The sequence below is a fragment of the Arvicola amphibius genome, chromosome 2, assembly GCF_903992535.2.
Source record: "Arvicola amphibius chromosome 2, mArvAmp1.2, whole genome shotgun sequence".
Taxonomy (NCBI): Eukaryota; Metazoa; Chordata; class Mammalia; order Rodentia; family Cricetidae; genus Arvicola; species Arvicola amphibius.
This window is the reverse complement of record NC_052048.2, coordinates 134,007,215-134,026,619: the sequence shown is the minus strand read 5'-3', so window position 1 is coordinate 134,026,619 and position 19,405 is coordinate 134,007,215. Positions and strand designations below refer to the sequence as shown.

General features: G+C 44.2%; 1 protein-coding gene across 2 annotated transcripts; it reads right to left on the bottom strand.

Annotated features, from left to right (window-relative positions):
* Positions 1 to 116: 116 nt before the first annotated feature.
* Tp53i3 (tumor protein p53 inducible protein 3) lies at positions 117 to 17,859 on the bottom strand. Of its 2 annotated transcripts, none has more exons than XM_038319500.1 (6): positions 17,722 to 17,859; positions 7,080 to 7,262; positions 3,865 to 4,132; positions 2,502 to 2,711; positions 998 to 1,194; positions 117 to 393 (listed from the first exon to the last, which is right to left on the bottom strand). In XM_038319500.1, the coding sequence occupies exons 1-6, from the start codon at positions 17,743 to 17,745 to the stop codon at positions 211 to 213; spliced, it is 1,065 nt and encodes a 354-aa protein (XP_038175428.1). In that variant the 5' UTR covers positions 17,746 to 17,859; the 3' UTR covers positions 117 to 210. The 2 variants fall into 2 exon arrangements, with proteins under 2 accessions (XP_038175428.1, XP_038175429.1); XM_038319501.1 differs by lacking the exon at positions 17,722 to 17,859 and adding an exon at positions 7,827 to 8,060.
* Positions 17,860 to 19,405: the final 1,546 nt, after the last annotated feature.

Below are 19,405 nucleotides of genomic sequence, written 5' to 3'. Positions count from 1 at the left end.
TTTACCCAGAACGGTGGGCCTGGGCCTTTATCTCGGGTCGCCCATCCTCCTGATGGTCCGGACTTCCCTCTCCCCCCTGTCTTCGTGTTGGGTCACCGACAGAAAGCACACCTCCCTTCTGCACATTTCCTCTTTTATTTAGTTACACCAGCTTTACAGGGGCGGTCCTGGGAGTAGAACCCACTTCCAAGTTTGCTCCAGAGTCCTCCTTTACTGGGGCAACTCCAAGACGATTTTGCCCACGTTCTTGTTAGCCTCCATGTACTCGTGGGCCGCTTGAATATCAATTGCCTGGTAGACCCTGTCCACCACCGGCAGCAGACGTTGGGGGCAGTCCTCGGAGAAGTAGGGCAGAATCTGATCCGTGAAAGTTTTCACCAGCGTTTGCTTGTACTAAGGAAAAGAACATCAACCTGACGAGAGGCCCTACCCTGCCATACCCCATCCTGTCTGAGCCTCTGAAACAGCACACCTCTTCACTTTCCATATGAAAGAGCATGCTTTCAAACAAGCAACCTCAGTCTCTATCAGGTAAGATACAGTAAAACCCTAGTGTAACTGACAGACTTACATAGTGTCAATACAAAGGGATGCTCAAGCCCATGAGGTGCGAAACTGATGGAATAACATTTCTAAAGCTGGCGCCTGCTAGAATGCTACAGAGGACTTTAGGAACAAAAATTTGTTGAAGGTATAAGCTTATTTACCTAGTAGGCTTTCTTAGTACACTGAGAAAAGATCTAACCTGAAAACAAAGCCTTGAACCTCCTCGAAGACTTAATACTATGACTGTTTTGTTCATCCTGACAGAGAGAGAGAGAGAGAGAGAGAGAGAGAGAGAGTGTAGCATGGGATGGATATGCTGGAGGTTTCTGCTAGCTAATCTGAATACTTCTCTGACACATCTGTCCACAAAATGGGAGGTTTCTTTATGGACTTCCCCTATGACTGGGTCTGTACAACAGTTTTCTGGGTGACAGACTCTTCTTCCACTCACCTTAATATCCCTAGGTCGCAACAAGCTGGTGATCAGACTCCCTCGTTTAAAAAGCAGTTTTGAAAACAGGGGCCCATTAACATCAGCTCCTCCTATTAAACCATAAAGAATCCAGCGGCCGTCAAGAGCAAGGCAGTTGACATTCTTCTCCCAGTAGGATCCACCTACGCAGTCTAGAATAATATCAACTCCAACACCTTCCAAAGGGGAAAGATTGATAGTAATGTTAGACACAAAAATTGGTACAAATACGATTTCATGGCGTATCTGTGGATATGTGGGTAAAAATAAATATAGGTGTGGCAGTGCATGCCTGTAATTCCAGCACTTGGAAAAGGAGGCAGGAGGATCAAGCTCGAGGCTAGCCTGGGGTACATAGTGAGAACTTGCCTCAAAATAACAAGTTAATACAAGTACAGTTGGGACTAAAAACATTGGCCATAGAAATATTGTTGTAAATGGAATTACATCATAGTACTCTATAACAGCATGTGCAATATAATGCATCTTTTGAGTCCCCAGTCCCCACCTCATCCTAGACCTGGTATCTCACCTCACTCCCCCATCACCCAAGTAATACAGTCCCACCAGCATCCAGGCTGAGTAAGAGTAGAAAAGAGGAAATCTACTCCAGGCCACAGAGCAAATGCTTGTCCACATCCAAGTTAGAAAGTCTGCCCTGGGTATCAGTCACAGCTTGCTAACTTTGCTCTCATCTCTTCTTTTCTATCCACAGGAAAACAGAAAAAGATGAATGGGGGGGTCAGATTTGAGCTATGTTATAGTTCAATTAGTGGTGTCTGCCTGACATGCATAAAGCCCTGGACTTGGTCCCCAGAATCATATAAACCAGGTAAGGTGGTGTATATCTATAATCCCAGCACTGGAAAGATTTTAAAAAGGGGGGGGGAGGAATCAGAGGTTCAAGGTCATTCTTAGCTATAGTGAGTTTGAGGCCAGCCTGAATACATGAAACCCTGTCTTCCAAAAAAAAAAAAAAATCCAGATTTGGCCTTGGAACACAGACACACACATGCGCACACGCACACCCATGCACACGCGCGCGAGCACACACACACACACACACACACACACACACACCTGCCTGCCTGCTTATGGGATTCTCACCCCAGCCCGACTTTGACCATCTCATTAGTATGCAGGCTTCCCGTTAACTCACTATCGAGTGGCTGGCTGGGAAGAATGGGCCCTGGATAATTCTAGAACAACTCTGTGTGATTATGTAGTTTCTAAACATGTACGAACCATGTCACTGACAAGAATACACATTGTGGGTTAGGGATGTAGCTCTTGGTGGCGGAGTTCTTGCCCTGCATGGATATGAACAACACTGAAATAATCTTACAACCCCAGTGCTGGGTGCTAGTCTCTAGTAATCAAACACCAGAATACTCCAGTTTGTCCAGGGCAGCTACAGCTCTTTCGGCAACCATGGAGATGAAGGTTTCATTTAACCTTTTTTTATGTCTGCTGAGTGAGTTACCATTAGTGAATCTCAGTGTTGCTTCAGAAAAATCTTCTCTGTAATTGAATCCAGCAGCAGCCCCAAGATTTTCGGCCATTTGAAGTTTGTGCGGGGAGCCAGCTGTGACCAGAGGAATCGCGCCAGCCTTCCGAGTCAGCTGGATGGCAGCTGTGCCCACACCGCTCGATCCTGCATGGATCAGCACATAGTCTCCAACTTGGACATGGCCTGTGATGGAAAGTACATAAGCTGTTACCCCTTCTTTCCGACTATAGAAATGGTCTATCCTCATCGCCTGACTCTTGGACCAAATGCCAAATAACTTGCTTTCTGACAGTTCTCTCTGTATATGTCTCTCTTTGTCTTTCTCTCTTTTCTCTTTTCCCTTACTGTCTCTGGTCAAGTGAGAAATGGACTTTAGTTACAAAACTATTAGTAGCCACATCTATTATCTCTATTTGAAATGCGAACTAACACCCAAATGTATATGTCTACATACATACTTTTTAAAGCAAGTTGCCCATTGTCATCACCTGAAGCCAGTCCTCCTTCAGTCTGAATCTGCCTTTAGGTGGTCTTACTGATCCAAGGGTTGCACATAGACACCAGACTCTTTCACTCCAAATGGAGCTTTCTTTAGCATATTTTTTTTTTCTCAAAATGGGAAGTGACTTTTTGGTTTCGCGCTGAGTCCAAACAGTCTGGCATTCAAGGCCTTCGATCTACCCAGCCTCATCTTTTACTAACAACAACAACAACCATCCCTCATCTCTGAGAGCAGCGGCTGCCCTCCCTTTGAGACTTCTTGGCCTGCCTTGATGCTTATTTTGTCTACCACAGCTCAGGTCGTTTGTTCCTAAAAGCCACCCCTGCTCACATCAGGTTTTCCCACCTCAGACTTCAGTTACTGGTAGAGAGAGAGATATTCTCCCAAATTATATGGCTGTATTTCTTCCTTTTTTTCCTCTTCTTTCCTCTTTTTTTTCAAAGTTGACGATCAAATGCAGGCCCCTGAGCATGCTAGGAAAATGATCTGCCACTGAGATACACTCCTAGTCTGCCTCTTCTATTGCCCTGGGCCCCAAAGAGAAGTCTGCATGATTTGAGGTGCAATTGCTCCCGGGTCTTGTGTTAAGATATTCATAGACCTCCCATCTGCTACCCATGTTCTCACGGCCCCAGTATCAAGCCATTTTAACATGGTTTGATGACCTGACTGTTGTTAGTGATACAGCAAGGTAGGGTAGGCTGGTTGGTGCTGGGTGTCCTACAGAGCTGCTGGGGTTTGGAGAGGGTATTCCAGAGGTCTGCTCAGGGTTAGGGAGGTTGGCTCCATAGGGGTTGAGCCCTGCTGTGTGACGTTAGCATCAGGCATCCTCACCTGCCAGATGTAAGAGCTGAAAGGCAGTAATCCAGGCCTCTGGGATGGCTGCAGCTTGAGACAGGGTAAGTCCTTTTGGGATAGGCATAAGAAGATCTTCAGGGACAGTGACATACTGAGCTTGTCCTCCACCAGGGAGCAAAGCCATGGCCAAATCCCCAATCTTCCAATGTCCCTGGCAGCCAGGCCCCAGCTCAGCCACATGTCCTGATGCTTCAAGTCCCAAAATGCTACTGGCCCCTGGGGGTGGGTCATACTGGCCCAGTCTCTGCAGAAAGAGAGGCGCATTCATTAAGGAGGTCGTCACCGGAAACCTGTGTGTGTCACATCCCAGAACCCTCTCTAACAGCTCTTCCTTTTCTCAGAGAAAAACCAGGATGAAGTGATGTGGGAGGGCCTTCTGTCCATGTGCTGCTTTCATTGGTTAATGATTAAAGAACTGCTTTGAGCCTATGTCAGGGAAGAACAGCAAGGAAAGCTAGGCTGTTTGCTGGGAGAAAGAGACCTCGTGGTGATGCACAGATTAATGGAGATGGGTTAAATTAGGATGCAAGAGTTAGCAATTAAGAAGTTAGAGCTAATGGGCCAAGAAGTGGTTTAATTAAAATATAGTTTCTGTGTGGTTATTTTGGGGCCGAGCAGCCAGGAACCAACAAGTGCCAACGAGTGGCTCACTCCCTCCAACAATGAAGTCCAGTTCCATTCAGTTTGGGTTTTTGTTTGCCTTTTTTTTTTTTTTTTTTTTTTTTTTTGGTGTTTCAAGACAGGGTTTCTCTGTGTAGCCCTGGCAGTCCCGGAATTCACTCTGTAGACTAGGCTGGCCACAAACTCCCAGAGATTAGCCTGCCTCTGTCTTCTGAGTGCTGGGATTAAAGATGTGTGCCACCACCACTCAGTGAAGTCCAGTTTTGTAAGTCAGGAAAAGGAGAGGGAAATGTTTACGTAATTAATTATGTAAATTAAAGGCTACAGGTCACAAATAGCAGTGAGTACTGTAACTGGTAGAGTCCTCAGCTGGTTAATTTATCCAAGTCCTGTACAAAGAAAGAAAGAAAGAGACCAGGGTGGGGAAATAGCTTGTCCAAGAATGCAAAGTAAATTATTAGAGAGACTGGGAACAAAACCGTGGAATTTTCAGCAATCACTGTGATTTATTGAATGACGTTTAAACTGTACTTACCCTGGGTCTCAAATGCTTTAGACCACAAGGACATAAATGGGGTTTTACATCAGAACCCTTTCAGACTACAATTGCCTGGCCCCGACATGTTCATTTTAAACAGTTCACCAGTTGATTCTGATGCCCATTTCTTTCTGTGTGTATGTGTGTGGGGGTGTACATGCACATATGTGTGTAGCATGCATATGGAATTCAGAGTGCTCGCCACCTTAATATTTGATGCAGGGTCTCTCACTGAACTTAGAGTTACTTGTTCAACTAGGCTGGCTGGTCAGCAAGCTCCACGGATTCTCCTATCTCTGGGGGTTTCTCCTGTTTCTAGGATGACAGGCACACACACACACCTTTATTTTTAAGGTTTATTTTTACTTTATGTGAAGTTGTGTTTTGCCTGCATTTATGTCTATGGGAGGGTGCCAGATTCCCTGGAACTGGAGTTACAGACAGTAACTCCATGTGGGTGCTTGAAATCAAACCCAGGTCCTCTGGAAGAGCCCAGGTCCTCTGGGAGAACAGCCAGGGCTCTTAACCGCTGAGCCAGCTCTCCAGTCTGCACACCTGGGTTTTAATTATTGGGCTGGCCATCCAAGCTCAGGTCTTCGTGCTTGTTCTACCGCAATTCACCAACAGAGTTACTGTCCCCACCCCTGGTGTACAGTTCTGGTTGACTCCAGCCAGCTCAACTGTGAAGGGGGCTGTGGTGGAAAGTGCCGGGAATCAAACCCACAGCCTGCGACTGAACTGTGCCTTGCCCTTTCTTCCTTGTATGCAGCTGCTTCCTTTCGCGTGTTCGTTTTTGTGGTGCCGAGGACCTTGAGCATGTTAAGCAAATCTTCTACCACAGTTATGTCTTTGGCCCTACATCATTTCATTTCTCTAGTTGTTGGTTTACCCACCAACCCACCACCACCGCAAGTTCTTTCTTTGAAGCCTAGGCTGGCCTCAAACTTGGGGCAATCCTCCAGCCTCAGCCTCCACAGTGCTGGGGTCATTCATTGTTAAATTGTAGGCTACATCAGTGGTGTACATTTGTAATGTCAGCATTCTGGAGACCGAGTTGGGACGATCTCAAGTTTGAGACTGTCCTGGCCTATGTAGGGTTAAAGCCATTTTTTTACTTCTATTTTTATTATTTATTTTATCATTATCATTAAAATTATTAAAACAATTTTAAAGTGAAAAATTAAAACAACAAATAAATAAAAGTTGCCCGTTAGTGCTCCCTCTTATGGTTGGACTGTAACTTTTCTTTTCCGAGCCAGTCAGTTTGTTTGGGTTACTTACAGGAGTATGGGTGAGAAGTTATTTACATTATAATTTATTAATCAGTCTGCATTGGGGCACACAGTTTACTTCCTTGGCTGTTCCTAGGTTACTTGGAAGCCAGCCTATTTTCAAAAGAGTCTGTTTAAAAAAGGGTGATACTCTAACTAGGCTTTAGAATTAACTGGGTAAAATTCAAGGCCTGTAAGAGAAAAATCCTAACCAAAGTTTAATTAACAAGCACTTTTTTCCAGTTTGGGTTCCAAGGGCACAGCAGTCTAGATTAAGTCATTCGGACTCTGAAGGGACCATGTCTGACTTTGTTCTAGGTCTTCCTCAGTGACTTTATCTGTAAACTATAAATAGGCTTGTCTGAGGACCTTATTAGGGGCAGCTGTACCCCCCCACCCCACCCTCCTGTGTCAACCAATGGTACTTCCCTGCCCCTTTCCGGGGTGTCCAGGAAGATGATGAATGAACACATAGTGGGTTGTGCTTTGCAAACACCCCTGATTTTGCTGTGGAGGACCACCCAGGGCTTGGAGCATGCTAGGCAAAGGCTCACCCAATGAGCTACACCCTCAGCACAGCCCCTCATTTATAGGAACAAAGTGGCCACTTAGCTTTGGGCCTCAGAACCTCCAGGACAGCTGTTCTAATGGGTGTTGTGGGCAACACCCCAGTCCCTGCTTTTTCTGTCTGGTCAGTTTGCGGAAGACGGAGATTGAGTCCTGGAGCCCACCCTGTACTGCTCGGTGGAACCCTTGGGTACCTGGAGTAAGTCAGCCCTGTTCAGGGCACTGGCTGCCACCTTCAGGAGGACTTCACCCTCTCCTGGGCTCGGCTTGGCCACCTCCTTGAGGTAGAGGTTTTCTGATCCACCTGGTTGGTCAAAGTACACTGCCAGCATGCTGTCAGGGTACACTGGGTGGGCAGCAGGCAGAAAGCCCAGGCTCTGAAGGGAAGAGGGGTAAGGACACCTGTTAGCATTCAAGAGTCTGCCCTGGCCTGCCCTTGGGGTCCTGACAGGATCCATCCTCAGCTGCAGCCACTGAGAGCAGCTCCTGTGCACGTTTGCTACTTTCCCTTTTAAAAGGTGGGCCTGATTCCTTCCTTTCCATCTCTCTTTGGAAATTCATTTCTCCTCTCTCTCTCCCTCTCTCTCTCTGCCTCTCTCTCCTCATCCCCCTTCTCCCTCCCTCTCCCCTTTCCCCTTCCCTTCCATAACCCACTAAATAAATGCGCACTTTCTCTGCAAAAAAAGGGGGGGGTGGGCCTGCCCACCTCCCATCTCTTTCTCTTTTTTTTTCTCTCTCTCTCCATGCCCCCTCTCTCCCGCTCTCTTTTTCTCTTATTCCCAGGGACCAGTCTCCACCCCCCACTCTCTGCTCTCTATTCTGCTCCTTCTCTCTCTTTCAGTAAACCTCCTATGTGAACCTTGTTGCATGGTTCTTTGTGCAGCATTTTTAAAAATTACAGCAACACCCCTGTGCAGCAACCACTACAGATGGCTGCTCACCCAGATCCTGGATCCCGTCTCCCAGGACCCTGCAATCCCTCCACAGGCTCTTGGTCCTGGACAACACGCCTTTAAACACTGCCCAGGGCTGGAAACACTGAAGGGCTGCAACAGATTACCCTGTTTCAGGGTTGGAATCCCCAGTCCTGTCGACAGGCCCCTTCAGGCCATGGGAATAACTTAACTAAGCTGGTTTAGCAGGTACTGCCCGTCTTGGCTCCTTTGGGTGCTGGTGACCACACCCCAGAGCCAAGGGCCCGCCCTCAGCTGCCACCGGACTCTGAACTCTTGAGAGGTCCAAGGGGTGGGACTGAACAGAGCCAACGCAACCTGTTGTCCTTTTTACCCTTTTGAAGCAAGATTAATAAAAACTCAGAGACAGATATTGGGGTTCAACCTGAAGACCAGAAAAACAAAGCAGTCAGCCACTGGCTCTTACCTCAACCTTAGTCTGAAAATGGTGATCCCGCCTCCAGGAATCTCAGAATGAGACTGTCTGTGAATGCTGTCTCCTCCCATTTTATAATCCTCTCTAGTTCTGGGATTAAGGACACGCAACACTATCGCCTGATTTCTATGGCAAACTAGTGTGGCTACTGGGATTAAAGGTGTGTGTCATTCCTGCCTGGTCTGTAAGGCTGACCAGTGTGACTGTTTCACCTTTCTCATCCATTTATTTATTAAAATGCAAATGAAATGCCAGTACACCCTTTAAAATGCCAAGCTACAGAATGGCAGTTTGGGTATTCCTTTCCTCAATTTAGAGGACATGGAAGCTGTTCCAGTTGTCATTATAGGAGGCATAACTTCCCTCTTTCCAGATGACTTAGGCTCAGCCACAACCTGAGACCCAGAGCCATCCATTTTCCAATCAAGCCAGGCTCTCCTCTGTTCAGGCTACAGCTCTGGTCCTCTAGGTGCCATGTACATAAATCCACCAGGACTGGGCTTTGATTGCTTGGGGTTTTCTGTAATGGTCCTCATCTATTGCAGAGTGAGGTTTCCTTGATGAAGGGAGAGGACTACATTTATCTGTGGGTATAAGACACATGTTTAGAGCAGAGTGAGGGATTTTGCTGATTTAGTTAGGTGGAGCTTGGAAATCCTCCTCCGAGATCCGTGACTTCATTAGTTGGCTAGGTTTCCAGCAGCAGGGATGATTAAACTCTTGCGGAGCGGGTCTTCAGTCCAATTAAAGAGCTGTTTGTCGCCATCTGTGCCACTGTGGCACTGATAGGGGTTTCATTGCTGTGGATCACAGGTGTCATGGCAGGGTAGAACTGTTGGTGGCTTCCCTCTGTTGGAAGCTTGTATGTGTAGGACCCAGCCATGATAAGCTTAATAGAGGCCTGAGTCTCAGTAGTTTTCCCTAAGGCGATATCTGGTTGCAGGAAAGACCACAAACTGAGACTACCCAGGCACCACCCAGGAACAGAGCATCCAAAGGAAATTCCCGTCACAGATAGGATCATCTGCCAGCACGATTCACCAGGAAACCCTAGACAAATGTCAGCCAATCAATCAGGAGTCCTGAACCTTAGAAATCCCTCACCCCTACCTTTGCCACTATAAAAACCCAACCCCAACTGAGCTCAGGGCTTTCCGATTATTCCAATATGTTGAGACATGGAGAGACCGAGTTTGCAAACTTGTAAAGACTCTTTGCTTTTACATACGGGACTCGGTCTCCTTGTTGTTTTAGGGGGATTTCATGGATCTGGGCATAACAGTATGACCATGAATGCTAGTCCTCAAGGAGGAGGCATTTGGATCAATTCCAGCTCAGGGATCTCTGGGTCCAGTGTCTGAGTGGACATGGTGTGTTCGGCAATAGGGATTTACCCTCTACCTATGGGAGGCAACCAAAGGCAGTAACAATAGTCTTGAATGTTTTGTGAATCTCTTGGACAACCCTGACCAACAACTCAGGAGGGGGCTTCTCACGTCTGCATCAGGATTTCTTGACCTTGACACAATTGATGTCTAGGAATAGGCAATTCTAGCTGGGCGGAGGTGGCACACGTCTTTAATCCCAGCACTCAGGATGCAGAGGCAGGTGGATCTCTGTGACTTTGAGGCCAGCCTCATCTACAAGAGCGAGTTCCAGAACAAGCTCCAAAGTTACAACGAAACCCTGTCTCGAAAGACAAAAAGAGAGAGAGAGAGAGAGAGAGAGAGAGAGAGAGAGAGAGAGAGAGAGAGAGAGAGGGAATAGGCAATTCTTTCTTTGTTGTGGGAGACTGTCCTTTGCATTATATGAAGTTTAGCATCCCAACATACTCAATGATGTGTCTTCAGACATTATCAGATGCCCCCGCCCCGAGGGACCTATTGGGCACCAGCAGATTAGAAGAATATATGGACATCTCTTGCTTATACTTTCAGCTACTCTAGAGGATGAAACAGGACCATCAGTTCAAGGGCAATGTAGCATAATGTCCCCCTGACTTGGAGCCAGAGGGAGCAAGCAACCTCCACTAGCCATGAAATCCCACTGGGCTATGTACCTGGCCTAGGAGTTTTAAGTCAGCATCTAATCCATCCTTTGTGTTAGATACCTTTTGTTGTCCTAGTGAATCTCGTCTGAGAGTCTCCTAAGGATACAAAGGTTATGCAAAACTTGGTTTAGAGGAAACCGGGAAAACCGTGGTACCTCATGAATCAGGTATTTGCACCTGGCATTGTATTTTCAGAAACTTCAGTTTGTTTTGAGATATGAAAAGCTATTAGCTAAAGCGTAAATACAGGAAAAAAATAAAGATTCCAAGAGGCAAAGGGAAAGTGCTCCCGCTCACCAAGGCTGAGGTCCCTGCAGCCACAAAGGCTAAGTTCGTTCTCAATGTGTCTCTGAGTCTTCATTTCACGGACCTGCATGAACCCACACTCCCGCGCTACGTTACACGCGACGTCGGTGCCCAACGCCTGGCTTGAAGAGAAGCTGGCCACACTGAGAACTGGAAGGAACTCGCTCAGGTAAGAGGAGTACTCCAGGAGTGGCAGGGTCATGGAGAATTTAAACTCCCATCCCAGGAGCAACAAAATGTACAGTTGCTAAAATGCTTCTGCACATTTTTTAAAGAAAGCAATACAAGAGCTCCTGCGGCAAAGAATAAAAAAGAAAAAAAAAAAGGAAACTTCCCGGTAGAAAAAAGGGAAAGTAAGAAAATCTTCCCTATAGAGAAGAGGGAAGGGAAGGAAATGAAAGGAAATTTATCGAAGGAAAATGGAGAAGTGATTAGTCAAGAAAAAGGATTTTCCTGGAAAAATATTGAATCAAGGCCTAAAAATTAAAAGGCTCCATAAAAGAAAAATAAAGGAAAGAAAAAATCTCTTCCCAGTCAATACAAAGAAAGGAAAAAGGCTCTTTCCAATATAAAAAACTGAGACTAGTTAAAAATCAGAGCTCCCTCTCTATGGCTGCAGGCTGCATGTCGGCTCTTTCAGAGGTGGGTCAGCACAGAGCTGCTGTATCTGAATAACAACAGGTGGGCCTCTGACGCCTGATAATAAAAACTCAGAGACAGGTGGGGTTCAGCCTGAAGACCAGAAAAGCAAAGCAGCTAGCCACTGGCTCTTACCTCTACCTCAGTCCGAAATAGCGATTCTGCCTCCACGAAACCTCAGAATGAGAGTGTGTCTGAGAGCTGTTTCCTCCCGTTTTATAATCCTCTCTAGGGCTGGGATTAAAGGCATGCACCACTGGGATTAAAGGCACACACTGCCTGGTTTCTATGGCAACTAGTGTGGCTACTGGGATTAAAGGCGTGTGCTACCACTGTCTAGTCTGTGAGGCTGACCAGTGGGGCTGTTTTACTCTCAGATCTTCAGGCAAGCTTTATTTGTTAAAATACAAATGAAACACCGCTACAGGCCTCACTGCTGCAGCCTGAGCAAGCTCAGCAAACCCAGACTTTAGAATTTTGCTGTTTGCTTAACTTTAGTTAAAAATTTTGTTATTGTTTTTCCCTTAGAATGGGAAGAACTCAATATTAAAGTTCTCTTCATGAGAAATGTTTTTATTTTTCCCTAATAGTGGGAATAATTCATTATCAATAGTCTGTTCATGGGAGAAAGAAGGATTTAAAACAAGCCCAGCTTCTATTAAGAACAGTTGAGGTCAGAGCATAAAGTATTAAGTCAATGCTATTTAAGTTCCCAAAGATATTAATCATTTATTGTATAGATGTTCTCTTGATTGTCTGATTAATGTTTATATAAATGTTTAATTTTCACCGTAAATGAATTAAAAGAACAGGATTCATGATTTTAAACTGTATTATTTATGCTCTGTATGAGGTCAGAGCATAAAGTATTAAGTCAATGCTATTTAAGTTCCCAAAGATATTAATCATTTATTGTATAGATGTTCTCTTGATTGTCTGATTAATGTTTATATAAATGTTTAATTTTCACCGTAAATGAATTAAAAGAACAGGATTCATGATTTTAAACTGTATTATTGGGTATGATCTTGTCTGTTTATCATTACTGAAAATAAGACTCTGTTCTTTAAGTTGCTTTCTAAAAATTCTTGGTTAAATTCTATAAAAATGTAATGCCTGAAACATGTTGGGTTATTAGGTTATTAGATAATATGGCTACTAAGTTAAAAGCTCACAGAAGTAATCTTTTGCTAAATAAAGAGGTTACAAAATTGTTTCTCCATTAAATAAAATATAGGTAAATTGTTTGAGCCACACTGTTAATAAGTGGCAAGTTGCACTAACATGTTACTTGGGATCTTTAAGAAGGGTCCTCTTTTTAAGATTTTATCAAAATGTTCCATGAGTATCGCCTAAAGTTACCACTAAAATCCATAAGATTGTTTTAATGCCTTTATAGATGTTTTATGCATGAAAGACTTTGCGATAGAACCTGGTGTTAGAGTTGCTCAATTATTGTTGCCTCCATATCCTAAAGGTAAAGCAGCTCCTATTATACAATAAAATGTTTTAAAAATACTTTTTTAAAAAGGTGTTTTGGTAAACTGTTATTAATGATGTGAGGCCAAAGCTAAAATTGCAAGTAAATGGCATTGAGATTCAGGCCCACTGAAAGCTAAAGCTGATGTATCACAATTTTTCAAAATTCTTAAAGCCCCAATTGGCCTTTGCAAGCGTTCTCCACTCGGCTTTTAGGCACTGAAAACTTATCTCAGGTGGAGCAAACTGTGAAGTGGATTAAACGTACAGACCTGAAGGACAGAAAAGGAGATAAAGCCTGTGTGGGTAAGACAACAGCCCTTTACTAAAGAAACAATTACAGGCGCTTGAGGAACTGATAGAGAACAGTTAGATGCTAAGCACATCGCGGAAACGACCAGTCCTTAGAATTCTCCTGTATTTGTAATCAAAGAACCTGAAAAATATTCACGGATCCAAAAGCTATTAATAAGATAACTTAGGGGCTGGAGAGATGGCTCAGAGGTTAAGAGCATTGCCTGCTCTTCCAAAGGTCCTGAGTTCAATTCCCAGCAACCACATGGTGGCTCACAACCATCTGTAAAGAGGTCTGGTGCCCTCTTCTGGTGTGCGGGCATACATGAAGGCAGAATGTTGTATAGATAATAAATAAATAAATATTTAAAAAGATAATTTAACCTATGGGATCTTTACAGCCTAAAATTCCTTTACATAAACAGGATAGAGAAAATTTTGCCTTTATAGTACCTACTTAAGCCTAGTCTGTAAAGAGATATCAATAAAAGTACTTCCTTAAAAAACGTTTTAATAGCCCAGTTTTGTGTCAGTATTTTGTAAATTACCCACAGGAAGTGGTATGTAAACGATTCCCTCAGTCTATTATCTACCATTATATAGACCGTATCTTACTGTTGACTGCTTCTGATACTGATACCTTGGAAAGAATGTTTAATGCAGTACAGAAAAGTTCACCCTGTTGGGGATTATAGAGCTCTCCTGAAAAAATACTAAGAGGAGATTCTCTTAACTATTTAGGATTTAAAGTAAGTAAACAGAAATTCAGCTACGAAAGACACAAACTAGAAAAAGTCTAATCGCAACATAAAGAAGATGCTTGTTAAACAGAAGGGGATATCAGGAGCCCCGAAGATACATATATAATGCTTTACTAACTTCTACTTTAGAAATCTTTAAATGCCAATGAAACAGGGACAGCAGCTGCTAAAAGATATTGAATTATGGAGGGTGGGGAGGAATGCTGAATTAGGTCAGCCCGTGTAAAACCAGGGAAAGTGTTAAGTTAGGGCTGAGGTTATGCTTATGTTGTCATAGGAGATAAAAGATTACAGATCCCATCAAAACTGATAAAAATCTGACATGAGCAAGAGGAATCCTCCGCTTCAGCTGCTAAGATGCCTCTGGGAAATAAAAGGCCTTTGGAGCGGACAGTGGTAACACCTGGGGACAGCTTAGAGTTTGTGTGACAAAGGGGAGGGGAATGACTCAGGAACCTGAAGGCTGCAGATCTGTTCCTTGATATACTTATTTGTAGTAATTATGCAGGTAAGAGACAAACTGTACATATTGGGTGTTTATCTCCAATCCTTCCATTAACATAGCAGCAGTCAGTTGAGGAGATAGGGACATTCCTGTAGTGGTTACTGAATCTTCTCGTCTACCTGGTCCATCTGACAAGAGAGGTCCTTCTTAGCCAATGGAAGAGGGTAGAGTGATTGTCACTTATACTGCGGGAGTACAGGGTATGCCCATTTGCATAGGAAATGGAGCTCAATGCCTAAAAATAACTTCTCGAGTACGGCTAGCCATAGTCAGTACTGCCCGAGATTACCATAACACGTTTTCTGTGCTCCAGGTGTCTGCTTTCAAAGGGCAGGAGATTAGATTAGTGGTACCAGTCTACTGTTCTGTGAGATGTGAGTTATCAACAAGGGATCTGATTGGGTGCATTGACAACGGTTTAAGAGTGAGAAGCCTCAAGTGTTAATTCATATCTCCCAAGGAGACATCATAGACTGGTTTTCTGGTCTTCCTTCTCCCTCTCCTCTCTAGGGGCCTGGAAAGCCATCCGGTAGCATTGGTTTCCATTGAACCTGGGCTTTTTCTATTTCAGTTTAATTTGGTCAGATTTGGATTATTGTGTCAGCAGAGGGGCTTATGGGGTTCAGAAACTTTTCAGCCTTGGCAAGACTCTCCTGTGATGACCCTGGTGCCAAAGCTCACTGAGAGGATATTGAAAAGAACACATAGAAAGAACAGGTGGTTGCAGTTATTTTGGGAATCAAAGCGTTGACGACTACAGCAGCAACAGTTGAAATGGCACTTCATAAAAAAAAAAAAAAAAAAATACAAACTGCCGAATTCATCAGAGACCGGCATAAGCACTCAACAGAACTATGGACTAAACAAAATAAAATTGATAATGAGATAATGAATAAACTAGCTGAGTTAAGGCAAGCTGTTATATTGTTAGGGGATCAGTTAAAATTTTTGAATTTGCTCTACCCATGACCTTGGACTATGTGGCCGGATAGAGGTGGTGCTTCCTGCCTGCCTATGTGGCCTTTTAAAAGGAAGAGAGGGAGGGGGTTGCTCGCTGTTGCTTGGGTGGTGAAGACCTGCTCAGGTGGCTGAGGCAGGTGAAACAGGATGTGATCAGTCTCCAGCTTTCCAAGGAGTCTGTGACTGGACTTACCATGTCCTGTATGCATGACTGTATTTTCCCCTTTCCATGCCTTGATAAATCCTCGATGCCACTTAAACAGATGCATGCGGATTTATCGTAATACTCACTAATGCTCTAAGGAAACCCAGTAGACTCACTAGATCCCCAGTGTGAACTTTGGCAGACTAGTTCCTCTGCTTGTTGGGAACGTAGCAGAAGGGGTGGGCAGTGATTTACTAACACATGAATACTATTTATTTTGATAACAAGACCTTGTCTTTAAAAAAAAAGTGCCTGTCTGGGTGTTTTGATGTAGGCTAGACAATCAGACACCTCTATGGGGCGTCTTCCCTGGGGCTCATACAGTGGGTATATCTTGCTACCAGATTCTGGTGCCCTTGAGCAAGGATCATTCCCCAAAGTGAGCAAGAAATGGTGTAATATTTAATAAGATCTAGACTCGGTGTCACTTAAGGCTGTGAAAGCTGTCAGAACCAAAATAGAATTGCATGTGTCAATCCTAGCAAACAATTAGAAAATAAAGCCAGAAGGAGATGAATGAAGGGTTCTTATGCATGATAACACTACCGTGGAAGACCGAAAGGCCAGGTGTTTACATAAAGGCTGCCATAGCCTTATGCAAAAGGCACTTTAAAATAAAGTTTATTTATTATGAATACATTGTTCTGCCTACATGTATGACTGAATGCCAGAAGAGGGTATCAGATCTCGTTACAGATGGTTGTGAGCCACCATGTGGTTGCTGGGAATTGAATTCAGGACATCTGGAAGAGCAATCAGAGCTCTTAACTGCAATCAGTGCTCTTAATTCCTGAGCCACCTCTCCAGCCCTGCAAAAGGCACTTCTTTTATGGTATGGCCACATGTACTTCTGATTCCAGCTACTCAGAATGCTGAAGCAGGAGAATCATCAACTGGAGGTTCAGCCTGAACAACACAGCAAGTCTCCATCTCTGGAGGAAAAGCAGCTTCTCTACAGGGCATCTGTCCAGGCACTACCCACTCGACCTCTGACTGGTGCCACTGTTATTGATCACTCTAACAAGGATTACTGTTTCAAAATGTTGGCTTCCCCGATGAATACTTGTGCTCGTAACCTTACCCCATCCATGTGTGTGTGCGGGGGGGTTGATAACTTATGAATAATACCACACATGGATAGAGTGGGTCTTTTAATGTTAATTAACCTAGTCTAGATAATCCTTAGTACAGATATGTTCAAAGATTTGTTTCCATGGTGACCTAAATCCCACAAAGTTGAAATCTAGATTAATCATTGTATTTTAACCACAGGGCTTCACCCTACCATCTGTCACTACAGTCCCAACTTACTATGGGGCTGTGCATGCCCTGGAGAGATGGGTTGGTGGGCCCATGTCATCATTATTGGTGTGTGTGTGTGTGTGTGTGTGTGTGTGTGTGTGTTCTTCATTTTTGGAATCTAATGTCACACAAATTGGGCTCTTGAGGGAAGTCATGTGTCTTTGAACTGTAGCAGGGTTGGGGAAGCTGTGCTGTCCATTTCCTCCCTGTGCTTCTTGTGTTCAACCAAGCTCTCAGTGCTTGTTCAGTTCTGGGCAGGAGCATGGAAGGAGCTCTCTTCTGGGAAGATAAATTATGTTTGGAGGAAGGAGTGGCCATCTTGTATCCAGCTCTGGGATGGCTGCAGTGGTTGGTAGGAAGGCAGTACAAATCTTTGGGAAGAGAAGATGGACAGAGGCAGTCTACAAAACTGTGGGCATGACAGGGAAAGCACTTGAACCAGGGGATCGGTTATAGTGCCTGACAGGACCCTGCTCACTGTGCCTTGGGCAAACCCCATGGTGCAGGATTTGTAAGCCTGAGCCACAACATCTGTGCCCGCAGACTAAAAGCTCTATTTGATGTGTGGAGGATGGGGATCTGGGAGAGGGTCAACACCTCGTCAGGGCCACTTGACCCTAGGACTCTCGAGTCCATAGGAGTGGTCATCTCATCAACTCCTCCCAAATGCCTCCAATGGAAAAAGAAAAGGACCAAAAGTGGAGAGAAGGAACTGGCCAAAGTAGCTTGTCTTCAAACAGAAGAGACCATCACAAAGTAGTGGGTGGCCTATGTGGCACCCTTTGTGTTACGTAGATTGTCCTATTTCAAGGTTCACTGACTCCTGGCTAGATCAGTAGTAGGTCTGTGGAATTCTACCCTTGTTGGGATGATCCAAAATTTAGGGTTACCTAGTTATTTCCCGGTTGCTAATTAAATAAAGGTCTGTATTCTAGAATCCTCTTACCTCCATCTTTTGCCCAGAGTTCATCTGTCAGAATATGTTGGAATATCTCTTGAGGTCCAGAAACCCTGATCTGCGGCCACAGCCATGGCTGCTCATTTGACAGAAAAGTGAGCTGGAAGGATTAATTTTCCTGTTTCTAGGAGGGTTCCAGCAACTCCAAAGGTCCTGCACAGTTCTGCTGAATCACCCTGAGGCAGCAACTTCTCTCCTTGCACTATCAAGTTCAGGTGACTCACTATCTGGAACATCAAAAGACTTGAGACTTTCTCAAGGGACGCTAAGAGAAAGTCACCAACCAGTAACATTAACTCTCCTATCTGCAGGACTGTCCCTGGCTCCTGGGTACTACATGAAGGCTGATGAGGCAAATCTCAGGAACCAGGGGCTCCTTCATCCTTCATTCCTGTCCTCTGTACACTATCTGTTCTGGCTCTCTTCCTAGGTACCAGTCCTCATGACTGTAACTCCAAGGTCTGTCACCCTCACTTCGACATACGTGCAGGCAAAACACCAAGGCACATAAAATAAATTTTAAAAGAAGTTACTTAAAAAAGGAAATGGTCTTCACTGCTCTATTCGCTGACAATTTAATTAAGCCTTGTTCCAGTTTTGCTGGTGGCAAAGATTTGGAGACCACCCACTCAATAAACGATGTGTTCCCCAGTTAGACGTGTCATTCGGGCTCTCAGGTTTTAGAATTAGACAACACTTTTGAAGACTTACCAAGTGATTGTCAATTGTATCTGCTATATTGTCACTTAGAAACACTCTGTTTAAACTTATATACTCAGGAGGGATTCCAACACTAATAATGTTTTTTAAACACATTTTGGCTATGATAAAAGTTTTTGCTAAAATTAATTTACTTAATATGCTTTAAATATATTTTAAGTTAACACCTAGGTTCTGCATACTTAATTCATTTATGAGAAACATTTGTACTATTCTTATTGGCAAAAATGTTCCTCATTGTTAATAAAATAAAAATCCCCTTCTATAAGAAAGAATTTCTCATTTTTCATATCAAGTAATCATTTCACACATCTTGAGACAATCATTTTGTCTCTGAAATTTAAGAAATAATTGATGGGGAAAAGTGTGAAGCCCTCTTTTCCTCAATGAATTATGTCACAAAGATTTTCTTTTATTTAAAAGGAATGTATTTTAACTTGTCTGTGTAAGTTCAAGTGATCCACTGGAACTGGAGTTCTGGGTGGTTGTGAGCTGCCCTGTGTGTGCTTGGAACTGAACCCAGGACGTCGGAAGAGCAGCCAGTGCTCTAAGCTGCTGAGCCATCATCTCCAGTCCACACCTCATTGGTGCTTCTCTGCTTTCCTCTCACGGGACTGCAGTGCACAGATGGTGCATGTTTTCATCATACAGGATGCGGAGGCTATAGTATCCAACTGTATCTAGTGTTTTCCTTTCCTTTAGCATGGTGAAGCTGAGTAGGGCTGGGGATGGTCAAGATTACATCCTGGAGATGGGAGGTGGGATGGGAGAGGAAAGAAAAGCTATTTGACACGAGTCCTCAATCTCAGCAGCATAGTATTAGGAAAGTACATATAGGAGTTCAGAATCTGGGGCGCAGCTGGATGTGGTGGCACACGCCTCTAATCCCAGAACTTGGGGGACAGAGGCAGGTGCCTCTCTGAGTTCCAGGCCAGCCTCATGTACAGAGGGA

Coding starts and splice junctions, on each gene's coding strand:
- Tp53i3 (XM_038319500.1), bottom strand. CDS start 17,745: ATGAACTCTGGGCAAAAGATGGAG. Junction 1,195..2,501: donor AACACTGAGATTCACTAATG/GTAACTCACTCA, acceptor CCCCTTTGGAAG/GTGTTGGAGTTGATATTATT. Junction 394..997: donor TGCGACCTAGGGATATTAAG/GTGAGTGGAAGA, acceptor TCTTTTCCTTAG/TACAAGCAAACGCTGGTGAA.